This window comes from Schistocerca nitens, chromosome 3 (assembly GCF_023898315.1).
Source record: "Schistocerca nitens isolate TAMUIC-IGC-003100 chromosome 3, iqSchNite1.1, whole genome shotgun sequence".
In the NCBI taxonomy this organism is placed as follows: Eukaryota; Metazoa; Arthropoda; class Insecta; order Orthoptera; family Acrididae; genus Schistocerca; species Schistocerca nitens.
In genome coordinates, this window is record NC_064616.1 from 548,946,224 (window position 1) to 548,966,809 (window position 20,586).

The following is a 20,586-nucleotide window of genomic DNA, read 5'->3' on the forward strand; positions in this document are numbered from 1 at the left end:
TTTTTGATCCTTGTTACTTTGACTTCTGGCCCCCGCCGATGCTTAGAACTCATGGTGGAGCTACGTCGGATACATCTGAAAGGTGGTTTCAGCGCGGACACTTTTCCATGCGCCCTCTGATGAACCATGTACGATAGACGCACTACCTGTTAATTTACCCTAGATGTGTACATTTAGGGTTGATGTGTGATACGTTTAAGATTTATATTTTTGGACCACTTTGTTTTTACTAATGTTAGCTTTTTTAATGATTCTTACTGTTTAGACAACTGACTTCATTTCGATTTACAGTGAGTGGCACCTGAAGATGAGACTGAGACCCCGAAACCGCGATGTGTAAAAAACGTTAGTAATAAAAATTAACACAATTTAAATTGTATTTTGAAATCACGAACAGTTCACTGAATAGCCGAAACGCAGACTTCTACAACCAAGATTTCAGTGAAGTCCTTAGTCATTGGAAAAAATGTGTCGTAATGAAGGGTGAAAATATGGAGAAGGACTCACACCATCATCAACTTTCACGGTTGCAGGTTAATTTTTTTTTAGGTGATGATTAATACTTCTTGACAGTTCGTCACATAACCACACAATACGCATTTACTGTGAAATAATTTATTCAGAAAGCTGTTTACAAAATGGTCGAGTGAGGCTGCGGCTACTTGTTGGCCCAGCGCGCCATGTGCGCCTGCTCGAGCTTCTTGCTGGACCAGTCGCGGCGCCGGAGCGCCAGCTTGTCGCGGAAGTCGCCCAGCGCGGGGCCGTACAGCTGCGGCGCCTCGGCCGCAGACTGCGAGAACAGCGCCGAGTGCGTCAGCCGCCGGCGCGCCGCCGACCCGCCTGCGCACACACACACACAGCCGCAGCTCGCCTCTCTCCCTCTCCTCCGCCAGCTCAAAGCGCGCTGCCAGTCGCAAGCGTAGCTGCAGCCCCCAGGGACATTCCCTTTGCAGAGTTTTTTGAGACTACATAGACAGAATAAAAATTAGCGGGTATTTTAACAGGAACAGAACGTGGTGGCGCAGTGGCTAGCGCACTGGACTCACATTGGAGGAGACGATAGTTCAGATCCTCGTCCGTCTATTTAGATATGGGTTTCCCGTGATTTCCCTACATCGTTCCTGGATAGAGCTGTGCTCTACTAAAACTACAGTTCGGTAGTTTTGGTACACTACATAAACGACGTAGAAAATGATAGGATTACCGGCAGTATTGGTAGCGTTGCTAGGCAAAGAAACCTAAGTGAGTGCGTGAGAGAGAAAATAACCGCACACCATTCATTGTTAGTCCACTGCGTACATCACATCCTTACAAAAACTGCAATTTATAAGTGAGAAAAATTAGTTGATCAATGGCAAAAGTTTCCTGTTATCCTTGATAGGTGCGAAACTTGTTCCTGAATAACAGAAACACGTTTTATATAAGCTCCACGAAATACTGAGGCGATGTTTTGTATGTTTCTGTTTATCGCTTGTTTTAAGTTTACCTTTTTCTTTTCTTTTGAGCAAATTGCGTTTCCTATAGCTACATGATAAATCTGTACTGGTACAACATCCATTGTTTCACGTTAAAAATCAACAAATTTTCGACTAAAACTAGAACTAAACATTGACAGTTTCAATTTTCCTGTAAATACTGTTTATTTCTAAGTAAAAGACTGGAGGATAGCCATGTTCAAAATGGTTCAAATGGCTCTGAACACTATGGGACTCAACTGCTGTGGTCATCAGTCCCCTAGAACTTAGAACTACTTAAACCTAACTAACCTAAGGACATCACACACATCCATGCCCGAGGCAGGATTCGAACCTGCGACCGTAGCAGTCGCACGGTTCCTGACTGCGCGCCTAGAGCCGCGAGACCACCGCGGCCGGCAAATAGCCATGTAAAGCAAAAATATTCCCTGCAATACGCCGCCAATTAAATATCATCACACAGTTTCTAGACAGTTCACGGCTTACCGTTTCTAGGGGAATCTAGTAGGACACTTAAGGTGAGTTAGAACGGAAATTTTTTTTCACATTTTCTGATATTTATCTCATTATAAACTTTTCAATTTTCCGAATAAAACTTATAAACTCACATGGGAATAATTTTATTTTATTTTTTTAAATATAATCTACAACAGTTGAAAATGTCAAAATTTGTTCGTGCATTACTTCATGATCTAATAAAATAGGTAATTTTTATATAGAAGGTTGTGGATTGTTGTGTTAGTGTTGGTCTTGTCCAGAAGAGGATGGGCACCAGGTTGAGGAATTTGAAACAAAGTTTGAGAGACAAGAAACTTTCTGATGGTAAAACAATAAGAAGCAGGCTGACAGACGAAATTATTGATGAACTACGGCAGTGTCATGGGATGGCCATTAGAAATAATACCGAGGATTTGTTGAAAATGAAGCAGGCAATTTAGGCTACCTTCTTCCACAGACTGTCAACTGATGAAAAACCAGTACAGCACCTTTGGGTTGGGTTGGGTTGTTTGGGGAAGGAGACCAGACAGCGAGGTCATCGGTCTCATTGGATTAAGGAAGGACGGGGAAGTAAGTCGACCGTGTCCTTCTAAAGGAACCATCCCGGCATTTGCCTTGAGCGACTTAGGGAAATCACGGAAAACCTAAATCAGGATGGCCGGACATGGGATTGAACCGTCGTCCTCCCGAATGCGAGTCCAGTGTGCTAGTCACTGCGCCACCTCGCTCGGTCACCACCTTTGCCCTAAACAGTTCATACAGCCATAAACATTCCATCACAGCAGCAGTCATGGATATCATAAAACCTATTTACAGGGACCTGGCAAATCCTGAATTACATCTTCATCTACATACATACTCCGCAATCCACCATACGGTGCGTAGCGGAGGGTACCTCGTACCACAACTAGCATCTTCTCTCCCTGTTCCACTCCCAAACAGAAGGAGGGAAAAATGCCTATGTACGAGCCCTAATCTCTCTTTTCTTATCTTTGTGATCTTTCCGTGAAATGTGAGTTGGCGGCAGTAAAATTGTACTGCAGTCAGCCTCAAATGGTGGTTCTCTAAATTTCCTCAGTAGCGATTCACGAAAAGAACGCCTCCATTCCTCTAGAGGCTCCCACCCGAGTTCCTGAAGCATTTCCATAACACTCGTGATGATCAAACCTACCAGTAACAAATCTACCAGCCCGCCTCTGAATTGCTTCTATGTCCTCCCTCAATTCGACCTGATAGTGATCCAAAAGGCTCGAGCACTAAAATTCTACCAATGAACCGAAGACGACTGTCCGCCTTCCCACAACTGCCTTTACATGCTTGTCCCACTTCATATCGCTCTGCAATGTTACGCCCAAATACTTAATCGATGTGACTGTGCCAAGTGATACACTACTAATGGAGTATTCAAACATTACTGGATCCTTTTTCCTATTCATCTGCGTTAATTTACATTTATCTATATTTAGAGTTAATGAAGAAGACTGAAATAGTCAGACTCAAAATCCCAATGAGTCGTTGAATAATCCTACATGGACTCGCTTACCAAAAAATGTTTTTGTTGGAATGAAGACACTAAAGTGGGAGGTCAGTGATACTGTTATTGTTTTTGATGATGGCAATATTGGTAGGGTGAAAATGCTACAGCATATGGCAATTAATCCTGGAGCAAACTGCATCAGAGAACTTGAACGGATGGACAAGGTTCGCGTTGATAAAGCAGAGTATGCAGCACAGTTGGCCACTAAGGACTCCAGAAAGAAGAAAAGAAGAAGAAACTTGGATAAAGATGAAGAGGATGATATACAGTATGGTGCAGGGGGCTTCTGAGTGAATAAAAAGTAAAAAAAAAAATTAAGCATATATTTGGTGAGTTACAGGCTTCTGAAATTTTAGAAGCTGTTTCTGAAAATTTACATTTTCTGTTGTATTTTTCTGTAAATCTCAGAAACCACTTCGAGTAGAATATTCAAACTTTCAGGTAGTAATAACATACATATACTGGGTCTACTGAACTAAAACAAGAACCTAATGTTATGTATAAATACAATTATATAGGATAACGTACAAAAAAGTACACAAAATTTTAAACATGTAATTAAAAAACTGTATTTCCGAAAGCAGAGGTTGAAATGCAATTATTGTAGTTCAGTAGACTCATAAAATACAGATTAATGTCCTGTAAAAGTTTCATGTCAATGGCTACAGTGGTTCCTGAAATACAGGGAAGCCAAGTCACTAAAGTTAACATTGTCGAGATAGGGCGTTCCAACTCTCCTTAACGCATACGCAACCAAGGCTATCGAAATGAGGTAACTCCCGATATGTATGTAACACACCTAACGTACAGGTAACGCGAGTAGGACATAGGCTATTGAGAAAGCTACCGTTGTCTTCGTTTACTTACGACAATCTACGGTAGCCTGAGGTAGTTCTACAACTCAGCACCAGGCAAATGTCGGGATGGTTCCTGTGAAAAGGCACACCCCAGCCGATTTTCTTCCCCATCCTTGAAACATTCAGAGCGTGTGTTCCGCCCTGTCTCTAATGACATAGATGTCGACGGGACGTTGAACCCTATTCTTCCACATTTCTTTTCTTTTCTTTTCTTAGCTAGAATAAGGAATCTGTATTGCATAACGGATAGTGCGGTCCACGGTTCCAGTTGCAAGTTATCTATTTAACAGGTTTCAGAGCAATATAAATTGGGTTTGCAATAATTTCATTGAAAATTTTAAATCGTTATCATAATCTACTCACTAAAAGCAATGATCTTTCGTTAAGGATTTAACACAAGTATTATCGTTAGATACCGTGTATCTCTTGAGGCATTGTAATTCACGGCCCATAAATTACCCATGCTATACTCGTCCAGTACCTGAAAATTAGAGCATTACCGAATTCCAACGAACTTTACACATGCGAGGGTGTGCTGAAAAGTAATGCCTCTGAACTTTTTATGTGAATACTCTCAAAGCTTTGTAAATAAAACAAACGTTATTAACGTTTTTCACTTTTATTCTTCTTGTCTACATATTTGCAGTCATTTGCCGCTAAATGGCTCCAAACTGTAATGTCTTACATTGCGATGTGTAACGTAACTACGATAGTGTCCGGAACACAGCATATTGTAACTCCGCACATTGAGCACCCTCTGCTTCAGCATGACATTGCGAGATCATACACGAGCGCTGTGACATCTGCAACAAATCGACTCCAAGCGTTCACTGTCATAGATCATTCTCTATATAGTCCCGACTTGGATCCATCCGATTTTTATCTTTTCCCAAAACATGAAGAACGCCTCTGAGGACTTCACTTCGACAGTGAAGAACCGGTGCAAGCAGGCTTTGGCTCCGTGAACAGAGTCAAACATTTTACAGTGAGGGTATCAACAAACTGGTCTCTCGTTGGGAAAAATGTGTTCGTCACCAGGATGACATGTTGAGAGATAAATATGTAGCCACAAAGAAAAAAATCTAGAATGTTAATAACTTCCGTGTTATTTTAAAAACCTTAAGAGTTTTCACAAAAAAATTTGAAGGCATTACTTTTCAGCACGCCATCGTAATTCCAAAACTTTACGAAACTGTTCCTCGGAGGGCTATTACACTTTAGCTCTTCACGTAATAAAACTTTAGCATTAAGCATGACGTTTTAATTTTGTACTAATTTGCTACCAACTCAATTGCAGAGGGAAAACACCCAGGAAACATCCCCAGGTTGTGGCTAAGTCATGTTTCCACAATATACTCCACTACACGAGTGCTAGGGCCGCAAGTTTCGCAGGAGATCTTCTGTGAAGAAAGGAAGGTAGGAGGCGAGGTACTGGCGGTAGTAAAGCTGTGAGGACGGGTTGAGAGTCATGCTTGGGTGGCTCAGTGGGTAGACCACTTGCCCGCGAAAAACAAAGGTCCAGAGTTCGAGTCTCAGTCCAGTACACAGTTTTAATCTGCCTGGAAGTTTCATATCTATTATCATTGATAGTCCATAATTTTTTGTAGTATCCTGAGTATTCTTTACATGAAGGACCGATCCTCATTAGCTCCCTTTCACGTTGATGGTACCAAAATACATTGCAAACGGCAAACACAATAGACGCAATATGGCACCGATATGTAAACTACAACGACCATTTGTGACAGACGAGCCTCAGCACAGGAGCAGCAAGTCACCTGCCACGATAGAGGAGGGCCTTAACAAACGATAAGAAATGGAAGCTTTGATTTGTTAGAAGAGTTCAGTGAAAGTACAGTGCACCTGAAAAGAAAATTGCATGCAAAACCGTAGTGCTATCTACTATAGAATACTGTACCGGGTTTTGTATGCAAGAGGAGTTATGACCATAGACAGTGTATTAGGTCAGAGACGGGCTGCTAGAATCATAACTGGCTGAAAGTGTAACAATATTGTATGGGGACTTAAAATGAGAATCTCTGGGAAAAAGACGACTTGGTCCTCGCGAAACCCTGTTGGGTAAATTTAGAGGGTGTGTTCAGCTTATTGATAGTCATTTGAATTGGACACGAAATCGATAATATTGATACGATTTGCCTTCCACCATGCACTCTATATTTGCACTATTATATATAGTATACTCCACAATATTAGTTTTTGAATAAACTAGCGGCCCTCCTCGGCCCCGCACGAGTATCTACGGTGGAAGACTTGTCTGGCGTAGCGATATCTACTGATGAAAATCAGTAGATATCAAAATCCCTGTAGCAGTTTCTGACATTCACCTTTACAAACGAACACAAAACCTCGGCGAGAGATTTCCATTCGTTGTCGATCAGCCAGTTTGAACGAAATATCTGTAAACTACACGCACAAACCTTCCTCGTGAAACTGTCCGTATGTTAGTGATAACCATACCACAATCCTTCCTGTAATTACTGAGATTATCTTTCGCATACAGCTAGAGAAGTACAGGGGAGTTAAATACACTGGGTGGTCAGAAACAGTCTGAAAAGCTTGTAAGGGTGCTGCAGGGAACGTTGTGCTGAGAAATAATTGTTAAGAAAAAAAATTCGATGAGTTGCTACGTTTCCAGGTTGATCAGCATTTAAGTTAGGCAATCGGGCCGTTGAGCGCTCAAATTCAAACACCCCACCAGAGTCGGTATCACCAAACGTGTTTTTCGTTTGGTTTCCTAGAAACGAACAATAGAAAGACTCCAAGATTGGTCATGGGGCAGCAGTACGGATCGAACCCAAGTCAAAGGTTGAGCAGTCTCGTGTGCTATCATCTACTCACCGTGAAGAACTGACACTAATTTAATCTAGCGGGCCGCTTGAATTTGCGTAAGCAACAAGATGATTGGGTAACTTCAGTGCTAATTACATTGGAAACGGCGCAAGGTATCGAACATCTTTTATTAACAGTCACTCCTCATAAAAACCTACCGTGCAACACCCTTACAAGCTTCTCAGACTGTTTCTGACCACTCTGTGTAGATATGTAGAAGATGTCATGATAGCCGGCCGGAGTGGCCGTCCGGTTCTAGGCGATACAGTCTGGAACCGAGTGACCGCTACGGTCGCAGGTTCGAATGCTGCCTCGGCCATGGATGTGTGTGATGTCCTTAGGATAGTTAGGTTTAATCAGTTCTAAGTTCTAGGCGACTGATGACCTCAGAAGTTAAGTCGCATAGTGCTCAGAGCCATTATGTCATGATAATTCTCTTGGCGGAACACGGCGAAACCTGTTTTCGTTTTGCAACTAGACTGAACCACTGCACATGAGTCATAACGTGTAGTTCTCGGAATATACCGTATAAACATCACTATGAGGAACACTGTTGGCGATAACGAAAAGAAACACAGAAAAGACCCGGAAGATAATTGGTGTTAAAATCATCAGTTAAAAAATTGGGGCTAGATTCCTGAAAAAGTCATTAGGACATCATTGATAACAGTTTACCCGTTTAATCTCTCTTCAGGAACGTTAGGGAATGGCTGAAAATGCACATCAGTTTAAGATGGGGCATATTTTCACAGAACGCAGTCATTACCCCACTGGTTTTTGCGGTTTTGACCGACTCAAGCTTAGATAGAGACGCCTCTGAGAACGCGGAAATGTAGGAAATCCAAAACGCATTACCTTCCAACGCACATTATTTAATACCTCTAGACAGAACATCCCGTTTACATCCGATCTGTACGTGGCTGTAACAGACACCGAGAAAAGGTGTGCAATTGGCGTCCTAGGTAACAAAATCTTTCTTGTCGTTGTGTCAAGGGTGACTCAGATAGTAAAAGGTAAGCGCTTAAGTGACGACACGATGCGTCTAGAGACCATACATCCATGGTTGGGTGCCTACACAATCTCCAACACTCACACTTACGACGCTGCCTAAACAACAGTAAAGGAGTGGTGTTTCTACATCTGGCGCAGGTCAAACACTTAGGGTTAAGGCAACTACAAACATTACCTTAGTGTTATGGTAATACTATAGATGATAGAAGAGACACCCTACATAACAATGTTCATATCTCAGTAATATTGTTTTCGCGTTTATGAGAACTGCAGGCAACAGTGTATCTCCTTCCGTATTCACTCTTTTTGGTTTTATTTTCTTATTCCGTCTGTCATCTACGTTTACAATTTACTTCCATATTGTAATTACCATTATTGGTAATAGAAGGTGTTAACCTTTTCAGTTACAGCATTTTCCCTAAATTCTTAGTTGAAAGTTTTATAAATGATAGAGGGTCCACCAATGAGTACTCTGATGTAAGAAACTATAGTCTAAAGTAAATATGTAATTGTTCTACCATAACGTTGGGCTCGTTCCTTATAACAACAACTTGAGACAATAGAACCTATTCCGAGTAATGACCACCCGTCTCAATACATGTTCAAAGCCCGCATCTCGTGGTCGTGCGGTAGCGTTCTCGCTTCCCACGCCCGGGTTCCCGGGTTCGATTCCCAGCGGGGTCAGGGATTTTCTCTGCTTCGTGATGGCTGGGTGTTGTGTGCTGTCCTTAGGTTAGTTAGGTTTAAGTAGTTCTAAGTTCTAGGGGACTTACGACCACAGCAGTTGAGTCCCATAGTGCTCAGAGCCATTTGAACCATTTTGAACATGTTCAAAACTATTTTACAGATATAATGTCCCATATACCTTGTTCGCCCAAAATAACTGTTTTCTGGTGCGTTAAATGAAAAATTGTTTCAACCAATATTTTTTAACATCACTGGGTAGTTCTTGCTGAGGGTATATCCCCACAGATGTAGGAGATATAGGGTAAAGGCTAAATTTTTTAAATGGGACGATGCACATTTTATTTAAGTATACACTTACTCTACCCAAGAGCTATTAAAAAATATATCACACTGTATCACTATTGTCAATAAAACGTAGATGTGCAAGCGATGAAGAGTACACACGTTGTGAAGAAACCGAGCTGTTTACTGCCTTGACTGTAAGTATTAAGTACTAGTGTAGTGCTGTGATAGAAGTGTGGGTTTTGTGTATGATTTCCGGCTCATGTAAACACAGGTACTCCTCTTCCCCTATCCCCCCCCCCTCCCCCGCACCATATTTGTTGTTGCTTTAGCGAACAGTACAATCCAAACCAGTGTAGTCTTGCAGCAGCGTAGCTCAGTAACTGCATGGCGGTAGTACACATTGTGAATACAATTTTTGTTGTGTAAAGGTGTATGATGTACGCGCGTAACGATAAGGTAGAAATGCTGCTGATCTGCTGCAAAGTTACGTTGACTGGAAATAATTCAGTAACTTGCATTTTAATGTTCAGTACTGGTCGAGAACGTATGTTATTATGTTTAATTTGTACTCTACTGTACACGGGAAATTTAAATGCGGCGTCTCGAAATCGTCGTAGAACACGAACAGACGAAGCTGCAGAGGTCGCTTTGTTTACTGCCGTAGCCATGGATACTCAAGTCAGTACACGACGAAAACAAGTGCCCATCGAATTCTGCAGCGTTATAAATTCTGTCCTTACCATGGACATTTCGCTAAGAACTTCAAGGAACTTACTTCAAAAGCAGGATTCAGGTTTGTCAGTGGGCTCAGCAACAACTTCTGACTAATCCTAATTTCTTCTTTCGTGTTCTTTTTAGCGACGCGGCGTCATTCTCCAACAAAGGAATTGTCAATGTGGGAAATATGAATTATTGGTCCATCAACAATCCACGACGGCTCGAACAGGTAGAGCATCAACGTCCATGGAACGCTTATGTTTGGTGCGGAATTATTGGACACACCTTTATTGGACTTTTCTTTGTAAGTGTCAACCAAAATGGTAGACAATATGTCCCATTTTTAAAACACACAATTCCTTTTCTCCTAGACGCCGTACCTCTGAAACAGAGGACAGTCATGTGGTACCAGTACGATGGATGCCCCGCACATAACGCCTTACGAGCACTAATCCTGGACCATAAATACCCTGTTAGGTGGATTTGACGTGGTGGGACAGTTAGTTGGCCTGCCCGATCTCCGGACCTTACACTGCTGGATTTTTTTCTGTGGGGAGCAGTCAAGAATGCTGTCTAGCAAAATGTTCCAGCAACACCAGAGAACATTCAGCAATACATTCGAATTATTTCTCGGAAACAAGTTTTCAGTTTTATCGTAAGAATGAATGTTTTATTTGAATCACTATAAACATTTTCCGCACATTCACTTCAAGTGACAGTGAATTTCACGGGCAACATTTGGACCTACTTTAAATTATCGTAATTGGACAACGGATAAAGATAGTTGGATAAAAAATTTCCTTTCTGAGTTTGTGCATTTGTCTGCCTTAGTGCAATATTTTTAACCGATTCTTACAAGTCTAAATACAGAAGTGACGTGCTCTAAAAACCTGTCACACAAAAGTGTTTCTTCACATGTTTCGAATTTTTTTACTTTTTAGTATTACTCCCCATGTCATGTTACATGATGTCGTCCTTTCAGGAACAAACCCACTCCCAGAAACTTTACTCCATCAGAAAAACGTTTTAGCTATTCAATGCAAAGTAGCAGAGCGTAGAAACTGTACTTTTATATGATGGAAGAGACAAAAGTGGCAAAAGAAGCTTGGCGAAGAAATGAATCCGAAAAATATACTGACTTCTTGTCAGCAGAAAGGAAACGAAGACGCTACACGTGTTTCCTTGCTTTTATGAAGACAGGGGCTAATGAGGAAAACACAAACAAAAAACTGTTTTTGATAACGGCCACGTGTCTGAAACGATAGCTGTGGAAGCTAAAGTTAGAAGTGAAACAAAAAAAAACCACCAGACGGCGTTGAGGTACTGAGAGAATGTCTTTGAAAATCTCCTCAGTAAATTGTTTGGTATCATATATGATAGCGGGAGACTTCCAGAATATTCCGATGACGCGAAAACAAGAGCTTTGGAGACTCTATAGGACGACTAAAACAAGAACGGCATATTTGTTTTGAAGTTGTCTCGTGCCTCATTTATTTCCTGCGGCAATTTCACAATGGGATGCGGAAGTGTTGGAACCTACTTCAAGTAAGCGCTCTATGCAAACCATCTTGGCCACTCGTTTCCGCCCCGTCGGCACAGTATTATATTGTTTAATCACTCCGAGTGTCATTGCTCTGGTGACAGAAAATAATCTCTGCCACAATGCACAGTTAATATAACTGCATCTCATAAGCGTCCAAGAATAATGATTTTGTTCGAAGCAGTAATGACAAAATTTTGATGACGACAGAGCAACATAAAGAACCCTTACGAGAAATATCTATGACAATGACGGCTTTCAGCTGTTGACGAAAACCAACACCAGCAACGCCTGCACAGCGAAGTAAGCAGCGCAGAAATGTACTATGCTGCGAAAAACGTTGGGAGGTTGTACACTACGGCTGCAGATAGGGTGATGAACATTCTTGGTCCATAATTAACTAACAGTTTATTCCAAATAACATCTACTGGTCGCAATCGTGTTAAAATACACTCTGAGACATACCACGAAGAATTTATCTGAATGGTAAGGAAATCCGTAAATGTAATGTACTGTACATGGACAGACAAACAAATGATTACAGATTCAGAAAAAAGGATGACTTATTCAAGTGAACGGGATTCATAAATAGAGCAAGTCAGTAAGTCGTTGGTCCACTTCTGGCCCTTATGTGGGCAGATATTGAGCTAGGAAATGATTGACAGAGTTCTTGGATGTCCTCCTGAGGGATGTTGTGCCAAAATCTAACTGGTGAGTTACATCGTCAAATCCTGAGCTGGTTGGAGTACACTGCTCGTAATGCTCCAGACGTTAGCAACTGGGGAGAGATATGGCTACCTTGCTGGCCGAGGTAGGGTTTGTAAAGCAGGAAGACAAGTAGGTCGCCGGCCGAAGTGGCCGTGCGGTTCTAGGCGCTACAGTCTGGAGCCGAGCGACCGCTACGGTCGCAGGTTCGAATCCTGCCTCGGTCATGGATGTGTGTCTTTAGGTTAGTTAGGTTTAATTAGTTCTAAGTTCTAGGCGACTGATGACCTCAGAAGTTAAGTCGCATAGTGCTCAGAGCCATTTGAACCATTTGAACAAGCAGGTCATAGGGGCTCAGTTCATAGCGGGACTCACCAGCGAACATAATTCTACTCCAGTTAGTGAGATTCCAGACCGAAGACGTGTCTGGAGACGTGGTGGGATACCAACATGACTGTCGTCCCCAATGCGGTCCGACAATGAGTGATGGTTTGGGGTGCCATTTCATTTTATAGGAAGATCCCTTTGGTTGTCATCCGCCACACCCTTACAGCACAGCGGTACGTCGACGATGTTCTACGCCACGATTCGTTGCCCTTCCTGGTACGCCTCCCTGGACGAACATTTCAGCAAGACAGTGCACTCACACACAACGAGAGATTGTACCGCTTATCTTCGTGCTTACCAACAATGCCAAGAATATAGAAGCATGAATAACTAGGGAAAAGATAGATATCCCCTACAAGAAAATTGGAGGGGCCTTTGGAGAACGGGGAAGCAACAGTATAATATCAAGTAATATCAAGCCAGTACTAAGCAAAGAAGGGAATGCTGGAAGGTGGAAGGACTATACAGAGCGCTTATACAAGAGGAGTGAATTTGAAAGCAATCTGACAGAAAGGGAGGGAGAAGCAGATGAAGACGCAATGGGAGATATGATACTACGAGAAGAGTTTGACAGAGGATTGAATACCTAAGTCGAAACAAAGCCCCTGGAGTATACGACATTCTCTCAGAACTTCTGACTGATATCCTTGGAGGAGCCAGCCATGGCAAAACTACTCTATGAGGTGTGTAAGATCCATGGGACAGGCGAAATACCCCCAGGCTTCAAGAAGAACGCGATAAATCCAATCCCGAAGAAGGCAAGTGCTGACAGGAGTGGTTATTACCGAACTATCAGTTTAATAGCTTGTAACGGAGCAGATGTCGACTAGTCAGAAGCTCACTTCTCTGTGACATCATCTAAATGAAGTTGGATGACTAAATCATTTGTTATTAATTTAAGGCTTTTGCAACTTACGTTTATGTAATATAAAATGATTGTACCTATCTCAGGCTAATGTAATATCAAAGAAAAAATGTTTGTAAAGGGAGACAGCGCTGGGATACACTACGTTTTTAGCTCCGCTTTATCTGGAGAACGGTGCAGCGATGCATGGCGAGCAAGCGAGGTATCGCTGAGAGTAACTCGGAGGCAGGGTTGAAAAGGGTGCGGACGCGGGCATCTGAGCTTCTCTACGCTCTGAGGTGAAATTTTGTAAGTGCTTATTGAGAGTCTTCGACGACAACATTTGAAGTGGCTACATGTTTTGTATTTAAAATTCGTTTCTGAAAAGTGCAAGTCGTGGGGTGCAAGATTTTGCAGACTTTAAATAGATGGAAGTGTTTGACGCAGCAACGTGAAGCGTAGCGGTGGGAAAAATGGCACGCTGCACTCTTTCCCAACATTACCGAGACATGAAGAACCAATGGTCGTTTCGAGCACGAGGTGTAATATTTTATTGAATAAATGCTTATTGTTCAAATTATTTATAAGGTTGTTCCCTTAAGTCAATAAGTGTATATTCCACATCCCCTCCTAAACAAATGGACCGATTTCAACCAGACTTGGTACACATAACACTTGCTGTGTGGAAAGAATCACTGTGAGGATAAGAACCGCCCGTCTATCAAAGCGGTGAGGGTGGGGATGAGAAAGCAGTGCAGCCCACAACGCCCGAAAATCCATAATATAATCATTCAGTATTTCAGAATGGGAGCACTTAGACACTTCTAATAAACTTTACACTTCTCACGTGGACAGCCTCCGCAAAATGAGGAAAGCAAGAAAGATTATCGCTTTCTACATGTTCACTGTTCATGCAGTAAAACTGCTGCATGAAACCATGAAGCATGACGTTTATATACTTCTGTGCTTCTTACTCTATTCGTTACACATTCTGCAGATCGTATTCACATACTTGTATACCAATAAATTTCTCAGAAAAATTACTTCATTGTACGATATTTAGTTCGGGAGCTACGACGTCAAAAGCACTGAAGTCTGTGAGAAACTTGCCGCTCCATGCATGACGTCGTAATTTATTACTTCTTTTCTACTAACTCTTTTCACAGCACATTGCACAGAAAGTAGGCACATACACTGATCAGACAGAACACCATGACAACCTATGTAACAGAGGTTACGTGCAGCTTTGGCACGGATAACAGCAGCGACGAGTCGTGGCATGGGAACAACGATGCCGTGGTAGCTAACTGGAGTTCGCATCACATCTACACACGCAAGTCCCCTAATTCCCATAAATTCTGGGGAGCGGGCAATGAGCTCTGACGCCATGTTCAATCACATCCCAGAAGTAGGGGGACTAGGGGGGCGTCGCCCCAAAATACCGTAATCCAAGATGGCGATGACGTCATCCAAGAATGCGGGAAGGTCGCTCACTTGGGCTACCTCCACTAACCTAAGTCACGCGACCGCTACCTCTTCCTAGGGATTGGCGGGAAAATGACTCAGCCTGTGCTGGGCTGCTGGACAGATCAAGGAGTGTACTTTATTTACTGTGGGACGATTCATTTAGGGATGGTTTATGAGAGATAGTATAATTATCACAGTGATACAGAACACACGCTCTGACATGGTTGGGGTCATGTCACACAGCCTACAGACCTGTAAACTACCCCTAAATTACCGAAATAACCCATGTATAATGCTCTGTAGACGCGCTTACTAACTGTAAACTGTCGAAATAATGCAGTGCACAGCCCAGAGACCTGCTAACTATTCGTAAATAATACAATACATTTATGTACAGAGAGCCAAACAACTCATAAATTGTCAATATAATAATCTGTCTAAAAGACTCTGCAAACATGCTTGCTAATTGTCAACTGTCGAAATCATGCACCAGTCTTTATTTAAACAATTTGAGGCACTACCGTCATCCAGTGTGTTTGCCACGAGGTCCGGAGTCCAACTGACCTATTAGCACAGTACCACCACCAGGAGGTGCTGTCGTCCATTCCGTGACGTAATCCAAGATGGCGGCCATGACGTCAGCTGATGATACAAGTACCATTATCCAAGATGGCGGATTTTGGCGGGAAACAGTGAGTCCACCACGAGGTTTGGACCTAGTACACAGTACTGTCACCAGAGTGCACTGTGATCCCTCCCATTACATAATCCAAGATGACAGTCCAGGGTGGGGGAAATGGCAGGAACCAATAAATACCCTTAATCCAGTCATGTGTTAGATTTCACCCAGTAGGATGGCAGTATCTGGTAATGTCATTGGAAGGGTTATAGGGATGGCTCAGCAGCTCTGAGATCTCAATCTCACACAGTCAGCAACAGCAGAAGAAGAAGAACCGTGCAGCTTCAACAGCAGTCACAATCCATCACGGCCCTGCAGAACATCAGGAAACGGAAAAGTAGGTATCCCATATCACATCATTTTCTGTGGTTAGCACTATTATTATTACTATTCATTGTCTTCACGTCTTGGTCCATGTATAATGCTTCCTCGTCTTTGTTCAGCAGGGTCGAGTGCCAACATCTCCATGTCTGCCGTGTCCGGACCTGTAGCAACCTCGGCTGCCGTCTTGTCAAGACCTGCAGCGACCTCTAGACCCGCGACAGCGACAACCTCCAGCACGTCTGAACCAGTGGCGACCACATGGGATCCTGTAGTGCACGTAGCCCACTTGCTGGAGCAGGACAAGGAGCAGCTGTTGTCCATCCCACTCATCGATTTTTGTGATGGGGACACGCAATCTGACCTCGACACATCAAATGCTGGTGGTGGTCCTAAACAACATCAAGATGGACGACAATACTAGTGACCAACATATGACCTATCCCAGCAGAACATCCCTGTGATAGTGCAACCACAAAGTGCAGATGCCGTGGATAAGAACGCATCGAGTGTACCCATGCTTTTAACTTCTACATACAATTTAACTCTCTGTGGAACGAAACGTGAAAACGATATTATGGAAGCACATCATGTCTGGGACTTGCATGCGAGAATGGAAATTGAAAATGTATCGAAGGGTGTTACAGTGCCAATTTCCGATTTCAACTGGAACTAAATATGTCGTGCAGAGCGCTACATCACTCAGTAGATGACTACAGAGTATTATCCAACTCGGTCTCCCCCAGACATTTGCGTTACTGGTGTGACACTTTCTATTACAACAGCGTATGATGACTTTACATTATGTGTGAAATCTGGTGACAACTGCATTTATCTAAGGTATGCTTCAGTTGTGAAGTTATACCAACTGGATACTGCGCTACATCTTGCATTGGAGAGACTGAATCGTTGGTTGCCGAGCATAGACTCTGCATACAATGATGCTGTAAACTCCCTACGTGAGCACAGTGTACATGTTTATGACTTGAAGCAGCGCCTTTGTTTGCACATGAACGCTGGACCTAAAGAGAAACAGATTAAATGTGCTCGTGAAAAATGTGAGTACTGTGAGGCATCCATTGGCATGAGTGAGATACACGCGGAATTTATTGCTTGTCAAAAAGCTTTGTCTGGGAAATACTGTACAGGTGCGAAGAAGAAGATACATAAAGAGTGTAATGATTTTCCTGAAATGCAACATCCTAAGTATGACATTGAAATAAAAAAATAATGTATGTATGTATAATCTCAAACCGTGTTTGTGTTTTATTTCATACCTCTCTCATTATAGTCAAAGTATAACACACTTATTAATATTTTTTTCAATGCTATACCAGTTATTAACATAACGAATGATCAAGTTACTTCATATACAGGGTGAGGTAGCTAAGTCATAACACCCCTTGTATCTCCCCAAGCGTAATAGATACAAAGCTGCCATTAGGACAGTGAATTGCAGGGACAGGTGATACTTGAGTACATCACATTTCATGTTTGTGCTATTTTTAATTACAGAGATATGAGGGCATCTGTGGTCTTTCTAAATGGGACTTTATGTTAAATTTTAGCGTAACATGATGGACTTAAAAAGACGGTTCCAAATATGTGTATATCATAATATTTATCATAATATTTAGGCGAATAGTTTTTGAGACACAGATATGTTCTCGTATCGTGTTCGTCCTTCGTAGCGGCTTTGTCCAATTCGACCTTTCCTGTTGTGAGAGTACATGGTAAACGTCGCTAGTCCGTTCTTACACAAACACGTCCGTTAACCCGACAATAGTAATACATACTGCGATATTTTGCGCAAAAATTAACTGATGACGTCGCGCAAATATTATTCATTTATTTGACAACTGTGATACCAAAACAGTAGACAACATACAGTATTAAAATACTACAAGATGTTAATACATTTTAAGTAACAGAAATACTAATGTAAATGAGGAGGCACTTATTGGTAACAATTATTTCGTATGTATTTGTTATTTATTTAAAAATATTTACTATTGTTCACAATACGAAGCAAATGCACGCAAAGATGCAAAATACGTTCTGTACATGATACAAAACTTTACTGATGCATGTGCTCAAAATGCTTCCCCTCTGCTCCAATGCACATTTGTAGTCGCCGTTCGAATGATTTGTGAACGGCTGCGAGGGTGTCAAGTGAGATATAAGCGCACGCTTCGATGATACGTTGCTTCATATCGTCTGGCGTAGTTGGTATTTGAGCACACACTTTATGTTTGATTGTTCCCCTTAGAAAAACATCAAGAGGGATCAAATCAGGAGACCTGGCTGGCTAATTCACTTCAGCACGTCGTCCTATCCAACAATCCGTGAGCTTTTCATTTAAGAGCTCTGTGGCCACACGGGAAGAGTGAGCAGGACAGCCGTTATGTAGGAACCCCATACACTGACGCGTAATTAGTGGTACCTCTTCCAGCGAAATGGGCAGAACGTTTCGCAGGAACTGTGCATAGTTATTGCCATTTAGTGTACGCGGAATGACGTACGGCTCCACAATATTCCTGACGATTACGCACCACACGTTAACACTCCACAGTTGCTGATGCTGTACTTGTCGAAGCCAATGAGGGTTCTCTACTGACCAGTAATGCATATTATGCAAATTCACATTAAAACCGGCAAAATTCCTTGCCCCGTTCAAAATCCACACCGGAGAGTACTTGATGTAACGAGAGGCGAAACGGGTGAAATCTATGCCGGTGCAATATGCGGAAACAGTTCTCTGATTTAAACCACAATCCGAGGCGATACGTCGCGATGAAACAGTAGGGTCGTTATGCGCCAACGATATAACGCCCTCTTCATGTACCTCGCCAGTTGCAGTTTTCTGCCTTGTCCTCTCTATTGCGTTCCATGATCCCGATTGAAGTAGTTTCCTGCAACAAGCTGGCGCGTAGGACGCTCACGATCAGGATACAGCTCTCCATATCGCTTCATTGCTGCATCAGCATTTCTTCTGCTTTTACCATACACTAGAAGCATATCTAACTTTTCTTCGTTGGTGTATATATCTGCTCAAAGAAGCTGTGACGGAAATGCGATGTCTCATTACCCCAGCAGCACATTTATACCTTTCTCTCCAGCTACCTCGTGCGTCACCTTGCGGCGTTATCGAGAAGCCGGAAAACAACGCCTTCTCTGTAAGTTCCTCAGTGGTCAACAGGAAAGGTCGCATTGGACAACGCTTCTTCGAAGAACGAATACGATACGGGAACATATCTGTGTCTCAAAAACTATTCGCCTAAATGTTATGGTATACACATATTTGAAAGCGTCTTTTTAAGCCCATCATGCTATGCTAAAATTTAACATACGGTTCAATTTAAAAAAAAAACCAAACATGGCATAATAGCTCTGTAATAAAAAATAGCACAAACATGAAATCTGATATATTCATGTAGCCCCTGTCCCTGCAATTCACTGTCCAAACGGCATCTTTGTATCTGTTACGGTTGGGAAGATACAAGGGGTGTTATGACTTAGCTGCCTTACCCTGTATAGCTGTTTTGTTCAAATGGCTCTGAGCACTATGGGACTAAACATCTGTGGTCATCAGTCCCCTAGAACTTAGAACTACTTAAACCTAACTAACCTAAGGACATCACACACATCCATGCCCGAGGCAGGATTCGAACCTGCGACCGTAGCAGTCGCGCGGTTCCGGACTGAGCGCCTAGAACAGCTGTTTTGTCTCTGTAGCCAATATAGCTCAGTCGGTTAAGTGATGGAGATATCGTGGCTACACATACTAATACTGTCTCTTCAAATGTATCTTTCTATATATGTTAACTACTTGTCAGTACCTGGTGTAGTTAGTATCATGGCAGGGTGGGTGAAACATCCTCATCACAAGGACTTTGTTGTCGGTGACTGGTCCTGGGAAAATGCAAAAGAAGACCTGAAGAAGAAGAAGAAGAACGGAAATCTCCTTCCTAATAATATACGAGCAGTTGTTGTAGGTCCATCCAATTGTGGGAAGACTAATGTCCTCATGACGCTGCTAACACGTGTAGATGGAGTCCGATTTTAGCATGTTTGCATATTCCCAAAACACTGTTTCACCCAAGTATCAGCTATTGCAAGAGTAATTGCGCGGTGTAGATGGTGTTACATACCCGACATTCAGTGAAAGCGGTGATATCCATCCACCTGAAAAAGCAAAGCCAAACACTGTCTTTACATTGGACGATGTTGCTGTGGAAACCAAGACCAAATTCGAAAATATTTCTGTTTCGGTCATCATATGGGTACTGATGTATTTTATCTAAGCGAAACATATTCCAGAACCCCGAAACAGTTGGTTAGGGATAATGCAAACCTCATTATAGCCTTCAAACAAGACAGTCTGAATTTAAAACACATTTACCAGGCAAATGTCGTAACTGACATGTCTTTCAATGATTTTGTAAAGGTATGTGCTGATTGCTGGAATCATTCACAGTATGAGTTTCTCGTTATTGATAAAACAAGAAAACTGAGTGATTGTAGGTACAGGCGGAACTTTTAAGAGTTTCTGCATATATAGCACGGTAAGAGAGGTTAGTACATCTGTGTACGCTGCACCATGGACAAATTTGCGCGCATGTCTAGCTATCAACCCAAGAGAATGGGTGTACACAGACAGAACATTCGCCTATACATGGATGCGAAAATTCAGCCTATTGTGCGTAAAGTTGGAGGTATGCGCAGG

At 42.3% G+C, this 20,586-nt stretch overlaps 1 protein-coding gene across 1 annotated transcript in view; it reads right to left on the reverse strand.

The window, feature by feature from the left end:
• Positions 1-658: 658 nt before the first annotated feature.
• Positions 659-20,586, reverse strand: part of LOC126249329 (uncharacterized) — a 462,872-nt gene continuing 442,944 nt past the window's right edge. The window contains exon 9 of the mRNA XM_049950984.1: positions 659-840. Within this exon, the coding sequence (XP_049806941.1) occupies positions 659-840 (182 nt within the window). The remainder of the gene's footprint in view (positions 841-20,586) is intronic.